We start from the raw sequence: 14,275 nt of genomic DNA on the forward strand, positions 1-14,275 counted from the left end.
TGAGCACTGCGGCTAGTATAAGTTTTCTTTTTCTTTTTTTTTTCATGCCACCAAAAGCATTTTGCCTTGTAACATTAGACCAATAAAATTAACCAATGGTTCACAATGGTCCAATGAAATTGTACAATAAATCAAACTCACGCTGTTCAATTTGGACAGTGAAAAAGATGACTTTGATAGTTTTAGTGCGCAGGAGGAAGATGAAGAAGGCGATCAATGACTTTTCCTGGGAAGCTACAGTCTTTTTTTTTTTTTTTTTTTTTACCCTTTTAAACCAGCCGTGTTACAGGCCTATTCAGGAAAAAAAAACATTTACGGTATGTATTTGTTTATGTTATCATACGCATTGAATTAAAATTTTAAAAATCCTCACGTGTAACATCTTTCTTTGTAAATATGTCATATTATAATATGGACACCCGCGGTTAATAATCCGGTGCGGCCTATACAAGTACAAAATGGATTTTCTTTTTAAAATTAGAGGGTGTGGCTTATATTCAGGTGCGCTCTATAGTCCAGAACTTATAGAACATACAGTACATAGAAAAACGTATGTATATATGTGTGTGAGGAAGTGTGTGTGTGCATTCCACTACACCTAAAACTTGTGTAAAGTAAATAAACTGACTTACTGCTACTGCTACTGCAATTGTTTTTGTTTTGTTTTTTTAGTATCATCAAACAGATATGTCTGACAAAACTCATTTATGAGCTACCTCCATTAAAAGACATGTACAAATTGTTACAAGTGAAAAATGTAATGGAATAACATCATCAACTCAAATAGTGCCTGAATCAGTTTTTCATTTATTTGAGGAAAACATTTCTCACAGTGTAAAAATAATGACTGGCTTTAGACAAATGGAGTGCGCTTCATTGCAGCTTCTTTTTTTTTTTTTTTCTAAACTCCAGCTGTTCAGTCTGCAGTATCATTACAGATTCATTTCCAGGCTTTATCCGTTGTTTTTTTCTTTCTGATACAGCCATATAAGGGAAGATCCAATTCTGACATTTACCTTTGCTACCTTTTCTCTTTCTGGCAACTTTAAAGCCTTCTTCCATTTGTTTTCTGTCCGCAGGTGTTTGGGCCAGAAAATCTTGTTTCACAGAAACAGCTGTTGCCATCACACGCAAACACACGGGCACGCATCAAATTTGCTACACCAACAGCAACAATTTCATCAAATGCATTTCCTGTTTTGCCGCCACAGTGGGTTGAAAATTTCCTGTAATTTGACACAAGACAATAAAAAAATGATAGGATGTCATAAATCCCACAAAACAAACTAGCAGTTTGTCCTCCAGTCATTGAAGTATGCAGTAGAGATAAATTTAGAGACAAAAAAGTGCAAAGAAAGAAGAAAGTAAATTAGAATAAGGAATGGATAGACTGTGGAGTAAGAATTAAAAGCAGAATTATCAGAGTTGGACTGAACTCCACTTTTAAAGTTAAGACTTCTCATGAAAACTTTCTTCACACTGCACTCAAGGGCCCCATCTTAGTTTCAGCCCAGCAGATTGGTATTAACAGCCATGTTTTATTCATCAGTATTCTTACTTGTCATTTCATATGCTGCTCTCCGACTACATGTAAAAGGCAACAGAGCACAAGGTGAAAAACAGGATTACAGCAAATGTAAATAATGAAACTGGAAACCACTGAAGATATTCGGCTAATCTGAGTTGGGGATTAATGCCATGATACGCTGTCAGACTCGGCTGGATTGGGGAGGGGATTTAATAACTGAACACAGCAACCCAGCCAACAAAGAGCTAAATATGCACACATAGGAGGAATACGACAGTGTTATCGGAGGTTGACTTTGAACAATAAGTGACTTTGCAGCAGAATAAGCAAACAAAACCAGGTAATCTGTCCAAAACTGACAAGCTAATTCTGACAGAAACGACACGAGGGAGTGCAGGTATTGTATACAGAGAGAAATAAGGAAAAATAATAAAAATTAAACTCCTGAAATAAAGCAACTTTTCATATCAGTAACTCTCACCCCCATCTGTTAGTAAACAAAGTTTCCTGCTGCTTATCATTGATCCATGATTGATTCACCGCTTTCTTCTCCATTCAGTGTTCTGTATCATCTCCGTTTCACCTTGAATAATTTCAGCCATTACTTTTCTGTCATTCATCAAGCAGAGGCAGTTATGTTCAAGGTCAGTCTCATTGTTCCTCAGGGAAATTGGAGGCCAATAATGCGGCTTTATAAAACACCTTGACTGCCTGCCACACCAACAGTGTTTTACTGTGTGGGACGTAGAGTTGGAGTGTGGGTGATATATACAGTTTCTCCATTATTCATCAATTCATTTACAATTCAAAATTGGAATTTTTAGGTAAATTTAAAATGTTCAGTTAACCTCACATGCATGTTTTTGAATGGTGGAAGGAAGCAGCAGTACCTGGAAAGAATCCACGTATGCACAGGTAGCCATGAACCCTCCACATAGAAAAGATTCAGAGCCTTCAGGGACCCTCAGGAACCTTCTTTCTGTGAGGCGGCATTTTTAGGAATGGTTAGCCACCACACAGCACCATTAATTTAACTGATGTTTTTATTAGTGATGAAAAAATTTTCACATTAACATCTCTTGCAGAGAGTATTGAGGGTAGATTTTACTCAAGGTTGAACAATCACATTTCTCTTCAATGTTTTAATGGTTCCAATAGCTATCAGTCAGAGGTATTTGGTTATTTAGCTAAGCAATTTATTATTTCCAAATTTTTTTTACATACTTTGTCTTCTTTTTGAGCCGATTCATTAGAGCATTCCCTGAAAACGAGAGCTGCAGTGTGTCAGTTGGATATGATTAGAGAGAGGAGGTCGTGAACCAAAACCATGAACTAGATAAATATTTTAGAGACGTTATCTTTCTTGCTTGCTTGTCACATCTCGCTGTCGTTTCTGTTACCATTCCTTCTGAATTTCCCCCCAAAAATAACTGAAAGCAACACTGAAAGCAACACCGAAGACGGAAATCAAAAAAAGAAAGGAAAAAAAATTGTTGCAAGAAAGCTTTCCTGTTGCCCTTAAAAAAGAGAAAGGACAAGGGGGGATTTCAGCTGTTGTACATGTGTATGTGTGTATCAACCAAATCCAAACACAAACTCTAGAGGCCAACACACAAGTTCTACCGATCATATCCCTGCTTTCACCGACGTACACTTGCAACAGTGCAGATCTTCACCGGCTGAGGTACTTACTAATTGGATTGGTCATATGTGGATGGACAGTCCAGTCTCCCTTTCTCTCACGCACAGACAATCACTTTTCATTATTCTTCCATGTGTCCTTATTGCATACTACTGTCCATCCTGTCATTTCAAAGTTGCTTTATCAAACAATTATAAAGACATAAAGTCTTTGAGATAGAGAGGAGTAAAGCAGAAATGGGAAGACGGGAACGAAAGGACGAAAAGAGGCCTTGGCCAAGAAATGAGCGAGAGAGACAAACAGATGGTGACAGAGAAAGAAACAGAGTCAGAGCAAATGCTTGAGGCCACAACTGACCTAAGCTAAAATTACCCTGCTGCTGTTTTGCTCCACTGAGCCCAACACCTTTTCGGAGCACCAGGTATTGTTAGCGTGTAGAGCATGGTGCGCTATCAGACAACCTGGCACGTTTTGAGCCTCTCATCTGTCAGGGCAGCAAGGATCACGTCTCCTTGTTCATATATTTACGATTCGATTCCAAGTTGTGCATCGTTTTTTTTAGAGACCATTGGTCTGGAGCCAGTCTGATTCTTAAGCAACAGAGGAACAAGAGAGATAAGCGTTAATATCACAATCTATATAAACTTTGATTGATATCACGCATTGAGGTTGTTTTAATTCATTGGTTGCATGTGAAGCACTAAACAACGTTTATGTTAACTGAAGACTATAGTTTCAAATATTTTCTCTTGAAGAATGTGTTTGAAAACAGAGAAACAGAATGATACCTTGAAATTTGCAACCTCGGTTAGCGGTTTATTGTTTTTTTTTTATGCCACTGTTAATATTATTTTTTTTTAAAAAGACATCTCATCTCAGGAAACATCACCTGACCTTTTAAACCAATCAAGTAAAATTGAGACAAGCTGACCTTGTCCTGAAGTTTTATCCATTCATGTTCTGTACCACCTTAATCCAATTTAGGGTCGCATGGGGCTGGAGCCTATCCCAGCCGTCATTGGGCAAGAGGCACGGTACATCCTAGGGACAATTTAGAGTCACCGATTAACGTAACATGCATGTTTTTGGATGGTGGGAGGAGGCTGGAGCACCCGGAGAGAACCCACGCATACACAGGGAGGACGTGCAAACTCCACACAGAAAGGCCCGAGCTGAGAATGGAACCTGGAACTCTTGCTGTGAGGCGACAGTGCTAACCACCACACCACCGTCATGCTCAAATCATCATCTCATTTGAGACGTGACTAGAAGAAACCATCAAATTTCAAGTATTTTCTTCCACATGTTTATTTGTTGGATTCTGTCTTCCCATTTGGTAGACATCACTCAGCCCTTCACTAAAGTGTCAACACTATTAAATGTGGCATTGTTCAGCCTCAGCATGTAGCTTCATGACTGCCAGAATTTCTCATTACAAAACTTTCATGTGCCGCTGACATCTAATATCCTCACAGGTTCTTCTTATCTTTGCTTCCTTTGACATATCTTTGTCATATCGTTTGTAAAGGAAACCGTCAGCATGGGTCAATCAGAAGACGGCACTCAGAAACATAAAAACATTATTTTCTTCTATGTTCTCAACACTTACCCAAACAAAAAGAAAACATTTGTTACAGTTTACATTTGTAAAAAGAGAGTAAAGTTTAAAGGAAAAAAGTGTTGCTGGCAAGTTAATCACCAATCATGTCCTTCATGAGGCAGGTTTTTTTAAACATGCTCTCTCTCCACAATTCTCCAGATGAAACAGACATACTTGCATGCACAAACACATAGCACACTCAAATAGAGTCCCACATTGTTGTTTTTTTTCTACTTCACTTTGAAGATAAGAGTTCCGCAGCTGTATTCTCATCATACATTTCCATGCACACACACTCACAGCAATAATGTCCTTGGCAAATTCAGAAGACCAGATGATGAAATGGTGTGTCACTCAGACCTCATATCTGTCTGACAATGGAAAATGTGTTTGCGTGCAGAAGTCAGTACATTTAGGCCAGAATGACACAAATGGGTTTCAAGTATCAACAGTCTTGATTCTGTTTCAATTTGAAAGCGGTGACGTCTAAAGTTGCCAAATTGAATTCAGGGTCCGTTGCTTTACTTTCATAGCTTGGATGGAAAGGTGAAAATAGTTACATTTTTCAAGAGTTAGTTCAGGCACCAGCCAATCAAAATTGCCTGACTTACGTGATTGAATCTGGTCTTACATGCACAGTTGAGTTGAGGTATGATTAAAGTTCCACCTGCTCCCAGTATATATATATATATATATATATATATATACATATAAATATTATATATATATATATTTGTTCAAACAAAGGTTCAAAGTTTGTCTGAAGCTATGGACCACGTGAAAAATCACATCCTGCCGCTTCGAACTTTCTCTGTGGAAGATTATCACACATGGAAATAGAGCCGAATTCATTACACAAACATTGTCTTTAAGTTACTTGGCATTACGTTGGTTTGTTAATTGCTTTGAGAACTTTGATTTCATACGATTTCATAGACAAACAAAGTTACATTAATTTTTTAAAGTCTGGATTTTCTCTGAAAAACATAACTTTTTCTTTCCTTTTTTCTGCTTGTAAACATGCTGCTTAAGAGTGTTTACCACAGTATGACAAAGCAAAAGTAAAAATATAACTGCTCAGACACTGGAAGAAAATAATTGATCAGTGTTAATCTCTTGTGCATTTAAAATGCAGCAACAGTGTGCTGGTGTGAAATTTTTGGCAACTTGTCCCTTTGACCTCATATTCCATGAAACATCTGATCCTAGCTGTAAGAGAGAGGAGTGTGTGTGCATGTAACTGTGTATCTATGTCAGCAGGTGACCAAGATGTGTGTTTGTGAATCTATCAGTACAATGCCTTTCATGCCTGGAGCGCTTCTCTGCAGTTTCTTATTACACCATCGTGTGTGTGTGCGTGTGTGTGTGTGTGAGATAGACAGGCTGATCTCACACACACCCATGGCGGCAGCGTGAAATGTGTTGTGATGTCTCCTCTATGGGAAGCTGGTTTCAGACTGCAAAGGAGACGCTCTCCTTCTCAGACTCATTGTCCTGCTGTGACACACACATACACTGAGTTCACTAACAATTTTCTTCCCACCCTCTTGTATTCCGTTTCCATCCACCTCCTTGTTACCCCTTCTGAAACAAAAGGTTTTCCTGTCCATTTTTTAGCTTGGCATAAATCATTATTTAATCTTTTAGAATTAGGTAAAATTAACCATAAACTTAACATGTGAGAAGCAAATAGTGGCCATGATTGCTTAACATTTGACTTCAACAGTCTACAGGTAATCAAAACAGACGTTGGTAAAGTTTTTAAAGCCACATTTTTGTGAATAAGATGATCATCTGAACCAGAATCCTCTACAGCAATGTGAAAGCGGGATAAAAATTGAAAGCTAACACAAGGTTCAGACATGCGGTGATTTCACCCTGGCACATTGGATTAGGCATGTTTAAATCCATTTAAATCCGCTGGAAAAATGATAAGGCCTTTTAATTCTTTTTGTGGATTGCATAACACAAAATAGGTCATACATGTCCTGGCAGAGACAGAAGTTGCAGTATGTATGCATACGTATGTGAATACATGTTTTGTTCACGACAAAGACAGCACGCACACACATAAAAAAAAAAACAGCCACCACCACCACTTTACTGTCTCCCAGGGCAACAAGAGCGGAATCAACTAAGAGGCACGTTGAGAGTATAGTAGAGAAGAGGGGAGGAGAGAGGCAGAAGGAGGAAGCAGAAAGAATCAAAGAACAGAGAGACAGGAACAAAAAGACATCCCAATCTACAGACACTTATTCTAATGCAACTGCTGGAAGGATAAAACAGATATAAGCTCTACTGTGAGAAACCTGCATATGTGTACATACAGTATAAATGCACTGGTATAAAGAAATGGTGATATCACTGTTGACCGACTGAGACTGTATGAAAGATTAATGCCTGCTATGTTAACAAGCACATAGTTACATAGCTAAAAGGGCTATCACTTTTTATATCAAATTCAAACAACATTGGTAACATTTCAATTGCACAACATATGGACCAATCAAGGAGCTAATATTATGCTGTTTGTTGCAAGACTGGAGGACAAAAGTGAGCAAAGCTGGTATTTACACTGTAGATGGCAACGTAGTTCCCAATGATAATTCCTCTTGGCCATCATTGTAAAATGCAGTGAAAATAAGCTGAGGTGAGCAGGCTCCTCGCCAATACTAATACCGAGAAAAACTGTATGATCTAAGCAGTTAATATTGTAAATAAAAAAAGAGAGCTACACTTGCTCTCCTTTGACTGGGAGATTTAAAAAAAAAAAAAAAATTTCATGCCCTTTTAAAATCTGTTTGACAGACGAATTCCCAAAACAGACAGTGATGTAAGAATTGTGGGGTCATGAAATTGAGAACTGTTCGAAAACAACATGCACAAAGCAGAGTTTGCCTCACATTTGTTTCGAAAGATGCTCTTTATTTCTTACAAGCTGAGGCTTGAGAGAACTGAAGTTTTGAATTGCTTAACCCATTTAGGCCTAAGATGCCTGGAAAAGAATGCCTGTAAAACCTATGGGCAATTTCAGAAAGACCCCCTAAAACCTGAAGTTTTTCTGGAAATTCAGCAATTGTGTCAACGCCTACTAAATGATTGATTTCTCAGCCTCTGTAGCAGATAGAAACAAAATTCAAAAAGTATTTGAGAGCTTACACCTGTGGCTTTCTTTGGAAATTGAGTTTATTTACATACACTTTCACGAAAATAAAAAATGTAAAAAGTAAAGTGCAGGAACAGTACCATTTTCAATAAAAAAAAACAGTAATAAAATAAAATTTTATATTTAAATAATTTATTTATCCATTTATTTTATCGCCAGTAATCTCTTCGTACTGGCAGCACAAGGAGCCCATACACATTACAATAAACGTTTTCATCTCCGGCACAGTTACGTGTGACCACCTTGCCATCTTTGCTCGAGCTGGAGTCTGAAGTACCTGCTCACTGTATCTATTCGTCTCGGAAACGAGATGCGCCCAAAGCTCCTCAGTAAAAATATGATTAAATGCCTGCAACGGTATGGCATCTGCAGGTAAACCGACTTTCACCCCTGGTGTGCGGTTGAAATCTCCCCGTCAATTACGGTGGTAATTGTCAGTCTTCCACTCACATTGAAACCCTTCAAAATCATCCTCGCCGTTATCGTCATCTTCAAACATAGGCCTATATGCTAGCCATAAATCTCCATCAATTGGGTCAGCACGTTGATCAGCATCAGCAAAGCCAAGAAACTCCTCCTCAAAACGGACCGCTACAGGAAATCTTTCCTGCCCACAGCCATCAGCATCTATAATAACTCCTTGATTTAATTGAGCTACATCAACATTTAATTTCCCTCTGGGATAAATAAAGTATTTTTGAATTGAATTGAACAATCGCTCCCGTCTGAAATGTCTTCCCACTGAAAGTTCTCCATGCTTGGTTCGATGAAACTTAACTTCAAAACAATGACACGAGGAACATAACAACACTCTCACGTGTCTATTATAATGCATTTAATTGGCGCAGAGGTCAATAATTGGTGCAAAACAACCTTATCCAGGAAAAAAGACGTGTACGCTTTCCCGGCCTTAAAGGTAGAATAACGCAACAGCGCTCCCGGCTTTAAAGGTAGAAATGCGGCAATGCTTTCCCAGCCTCAATGGGTTAAATGAGTGGAATTTAAAATCAACAAATAGTTCAAAAAAGACAATGCATGGCATTTTCCTTTAACCAAGTTTAATTACTTGCCTGTGGTTGTACGAAGGCTCCATACCCGACGTCAAGCTAAACTTACGTTTCAAGTATTACCAGACCAGTGTGCTTTGCAACCATGCATAGACGGCGCAGACAGCAAAAGCACATTGTGACTTATAAAAAGGAAGATGCGTGTTTAACTTTGCCATTTTTCAAATGCGATGTTCGTATCAGAATCTCTTCCAATGATATTATAGGTAAAACGACATTTTGTGTGTAACTCGAGTCCAGCAGCATACTTATTTTCATACTCACTGTATTCACACACACACACACCATCTAAATCAACTCGTGTGTTCTAAATAAATATTTGACAAAGAAGACACTGCATAAATACTATGCCAGGCAAACGGAACTATATTAAGTTACAGTAAAGAAGCAAGCTCCGTTTCTATGGCTGTAACGTAATTGTCTTTGTGTGCTGGTGTTTCCTTCTCTTTGGTCTCATCCCTATGAACCACTTACTGTATTTTCCCATGATGTAAAGCTGCTTATACAGTCTGGCATATTCCCTCTTTCACCGCCTGCTAATCTGTATAAATTTTCCTCTTCTTCTAGTTCTTTATTCCATTCCCTAATTATTACATTGGGTTTCCTCAAATGAATCTTATTTACATTTGTTACACAAGGTATGGACATCATTTTATTTTTGGCTTGACATCGTGTAACTAAACCCTTAACATTTAAATGAAAGTTAACAAAGACTACCTTACTCTTAAATTACAGTCAAAATAGGGTTGTTGGGTGAAAAAAAAAGCATTATTAATGATAGCTATTGGATATATCAGCCTAATATCAGTACGGACGTTGACCGCAATCAGTCGATCAGCAACTACAACATCAACTGTTGGCAGTGGTCAATATTCATCTGATGTGTTGCGTGCTGTGACTAACCGGTGTCTGAAGCTGGCTGTGTTGCACTGACTTTGCTCTGAAATCAACAAGATCCATCTGTACTTTATTTTATTGGGCAATTTGTTTGGTCACCCACCCAAATTTCTGCTCTTGGACAACTGTTTTCTGATAAAGTCAAAGATTTCCTACAGTGTAGAAGGGAGTACCAGCTGATCTATTTGTGATTGGCTTGTTCCTGTTCCAGCCAATAAAATTTCCCTATTGGCTGACCTCTTATCTAGTCCATGCCGTCACGATTTCTTCTCCGATCCAAAACATCCTGATCCCCTCACTCAAATCTGTCTCATCTTTTCTCTGCCTCCTGCTCTTCCTCAACCATCTCCCCCAGTCTGCAGAGCTTTCGCTGGTGATATTTGGTTTCTGGGATGGAGCACAGTGGCAGTGCTGGCATCAGTTTAAAGGGCTGGCATGAGGCCAGGCACTAGGAGTCAATCCAGCAACCAGAGTCATGCTGTTGAATTTACCTCCAACCAACCTGTCAGCTGAGGCTATTTACGGGTGTTAGACGAGTGGGCCTAATATTTGCTAATGAAAGATTTCAAATTCGGGGAGGAAAGCCCCTTAATAAGAGCTGCAATGCTGAGAAAATGAGACAACTTTTTAGAAAGAGTCACTTTCAACACACACTAAGGGCTGAAGCTATCAAAGAATAGACTTTAAAGAGGGTAGGAAGGGAGAGCGGTAGCAAGAGATGGAAGAGGAGAAGGGATAGCAAGAGAAAGAGGGAAAGAGGGTACTATAGACTCGAAGCAGGAAAAGATATTCAGAGGAAAGCATACCCACATTTGAAGCTGCCAGGATATGTAGCAAAGACAGTGAGGAGAGAGGAAAGACGCAGAACATGTTTCTATTACAGCCAAAGTGGCTCAGCACCAAGAGCAGTCAATGACCTTGTGACTCAAGTAGCATTTTTACATTCTCTTCAAGCAACACGTACGCCAAGCAAGGTAAACTACACGTGCTCAAGTGGAGGCGAGCTCATTAAAATCTAATTCCATTTCTCAGCATGTATTGCCCACTTAATATCCAATAATCCCAACAAATCTCTGGTGTCAGTGAGGCATGTTAATAATTGACATGATATTCTTGCAGGAAACTCCGCATGGCAAGCATGTAAGATGAAAGAACCATGTGCTTAGCGTTATAAGTGACGAATCAATTAGCTGCTAATACAGTTATTCACACAATTACTACCGTGACAAATTTATGATTATCCAGCTAGTTGTCCCTGTAATTTCATGACAGAATTCAGACGCAATTCAACCAAAGCCTTGTACTACTGACATTTTTCATACTTTGGTGACACAATATTTCACTGTATGATTGCATATCTAATTTAGTATTTCAAAGTCCAGTTACAAACAACCTATCCTTGGAAGAAGAGGCTCCCAAAGAGAATAAAAAGCAGCATTAGTGATGAGTCATATCTATGAAATTCCATTAGACCAGCCGGTGTTACTCAGGATTTAGCAGTGTGACACTTAACCCTGCAATTTGATCCCTCCGTTTCAGATATGACTCGATCAAAATCAATCAAAGCATTTTGAGACAGTATAGCAGCTCTTTCGCTGAGAGCAGGATTCTTTCTGCAGTTACAGGGAGATAATATAAACAATTATATAAAACGGCTCTGTATTAGTTGGGACTTGAGCTCTGCTGGTGTCAGAGGTTTGTTCGGAAAGTAAAATTAAAAAAATTCCAACGACCATGTGACTTTGATCCAGAATCAGCAGTTTCTGTGCTGACGTCTGTGGACTAACAACTGAAAGGGAGATTTTAAAGTGGCCCAAAGCAAAAATGATAAGGAGCTTATTCCCAGTCCGATGTCATTCATTAAAAAGTTGCAGTTTGAATATAATCCGGTATATGTGGCATAAACTGCTATCTCAGTCAAACGGAAGTCCAAATTTGCCAACTTGAAGACCCTTTCTGTGCAAATGTTTATCAGTGTGTGAGTACAACACCTGTTTGTGACTTGCATTCAGCCTCTGAGCAGCAAGTGCAGGCATGCATCATTTTGTTCAACAGCCACTGTAACAGACTCAAGGCCACTTACGACAATTCTCCTCGTCACTGCTGTCTGAGCAATCGTCATCATCGTCGCACCTCCAAAGGCTCGGGATGCAGCGGCCGTTCCTGCACTGAAACTGCCCGGTCTCACACTCCGACTCAGTATGAGTTCCTGCATGGTCAAAGGACAACAAACTGTCAGGGACTTCTTTTGTTCAATTAGTGATCAGAATGTGAACATAAAAAGATTGTGAGTGTGAGATTAACAGACCACAAAGTCCACTATCTAACTTTATGGAGTATTAGGAAATGAAACTGTAACCATAACTTCAGGAAGTTAACTGATAAACTATGCCCACAGTCAAATATTTCCTTGTCTGTTTCAACGAATGTTGTCTCGGTCTTAATGATTGATAAGGGACTCTTCTCCTGTGATCACTTGTTCATTCAAGCAGTGTGCAGTTTCAAAGTATGACTTCTGATGGGTAACATGCCAATGACTGGCTTGCCTGTTTTGAAATGCTGCCTTTCGTGCCACATAGACCACCGCATACCACCAGAGTCCTGATAGCACTTAAACACTGTCATCTGTTTAGGGCAGACCTATTGAACAGTAATCTAGCTACAGCTGTAAAAAAACGATGAAAGCAGACCATTACAGCCAGCACTTCGTGATCACATCACCGCATGCAGCCTTTTTCCTCGCTTCCGTTACAACATCAGCTCCGGCATGCTTTCCCTTTCTTCCGCGTATTGTCACCTGTGATAACATTAAAGAGCACGGACCAAAGTGGCGATCGGGCTTCGAACCCTTGCAGCAGGGGTCTTTCTGAAGCACTGATGAAGACGCGGACCCACATAGACAGACAAGTCTCTTACAAGAAAGCGACCCCCTGAGCGTTGCCGTGTCCGCGCAACAATGCACATTCTCCTCACCTCCGAGACAAGTGCCTTACCTCTGGCGTCGTGGAGCTCCATGAGTAACAGATGTAACAGCACAAGCTTTCCGACCTCGGTCCACATCGTTAGATCCTGGGGAGTCTGCGGTTGTGTTCATGCAAGTCAGAAAGCAGTGAAGGATCTCCAGCCTCTCACCCGCTCCGCGATCCGCTTTCCGCCTCTGCCGGGCAGCGTGTGAGTGGGCTCAGCCTGGCGCGCTGCCTTCTCTCGCTCTGCCTGTCTGGGCTGCTATTTCAATCAGTGACGTTTAAGGGCGGGATGGTTTCTGATGGTGGCTGCAGCTTCAATAGCAGGTATTAAAAAAAAAAAAGAGGGAAGGGGGGGGCATCTTTAACCATACTTGCAGAAACAGCTGGCCACGCTTCTACTAGAAAATATAGACAACCTTAGGATAACTTCTGCACAGTTTCAACTGATTCAGAAATGAAACTTTTCTCAAAGAATAGTTTGCATTCCGGGCAATTTCTGAGACTTCTCCACCAAGAGTTGGATAGAGAGAAAGATGCCCGATGCTTGAATTAGAATCTAGCTTTACCACAGGAAGCAAGCAGAAAATATCCAGCATGAGTGAACTGAAAGTTAACAAATCTGTCTGAAGGTAGCAGTTACATCCCAATAGTTTAATCCCAATTTTTAAAAACAATTAAAAGCCAAAACCTAACAACTTGTTTTACAGGGTTTCTCTCTGCTAGTTGAGGTGCAGATGCATGACAGTGCCCAGACCGTTAGTTGACGGGAGAAACCCATTATCTCGAGAAAATATGCCTGGTTGTCAGAATAACAACATTAATTTATCCATTATCATTATAAAAAAAAGTCCTTGTTCGCCCAGATAATTACCTATTTCACCCCATTTTCACTACAAAAAAGCAACCTTCATTATCTTAAGTTATCCTAGATAATTAACTTGTGATCTTGAGATAAACGTTAAAAAATAAAATAAAACAATATTTGAAACATAGCCTCTCTTAGCTCCTCTGTGGTTAGGTTCTCTTGTCATTCACATTGTGTCAGTACTATATATCAGTTCTTCCACCTACTGGCTTGTAACCTGATCAGTGTCATTCTGAATGACTCATTCATAATTTGCTGGTTATGTGATATGTTGTATAATACTCATTTTACTGTCAGGAACGTTAGAAATTGCTATCCCTAATCTGATGATATATGTAAACATTAACACTAGAGCTAGTTGACCAATTTTCCAGCATCCATTTATACTGATGCTACAGTAAACAAAACACTTCAAAAGATTTCAGTCCACATCTTCTTTATTAGGTTTGTTAAACTTTTGATTAAATGTAGTTGCATTTCTTTAAATGAAGAACGTCCACAAGGGCAACCACAAATGGAATAAGCAACAGAATTTCAACTGCCT

General features: G+C 39.5%; 1 protein-coding gene across 4 annotated transcripts in view; it reads right to left on the reverse strand.

The window, feature by feature from the left end:
• The window catches only part of lrp8 (low density lipoprotein receptor-related protein 8, apolipoprotein e receptor), a 153,363-nt gene extending 140,263 nt beyond the window's left edge, over positions 1-13,100 (reverse strand). For all 4 annotated transcript variants that reach the window (XM_075485847.1, XM_075485845.1, XM_075485846.1 and 1 more), the window contains exons 1-2: positions 12,894-13,100; positions 11,984-12,109 (exon numbers count right to left, since the gene is read on the reverse strand). In XM_075485847.1, the coding sequence (XP_075341962.1) occupies positions 11,984-12,109; positions 12,894-12,960 (193 nt within the window). In that variant the 5' untranslated portion in view covers positions 12,961-13,100. The remainder of the gene's footprint in view (positions 1-11,983; positions 12,110-12,893) is intronic.
• Positions 13,101-14,275: the final 1,175 nt, after the last annotated feature.

This window comes from Odontesthes bonariensis, chromosome 15 (genome assembly GCF_027942865.1).
Source record: "Odontesthes bonariensis isolate fOdoBon6 chromosome 15, fOdoBon6.hap1, whole genome shotgun sequence".
Classification (NCBI taxonomy): domain Eukaryota; kingdom Metazoa; phylum Chordata; class Actinopteri; order Atheriniformes; family Atherinopsidae; genus Odontesthes; species Odontesthes bonariensis.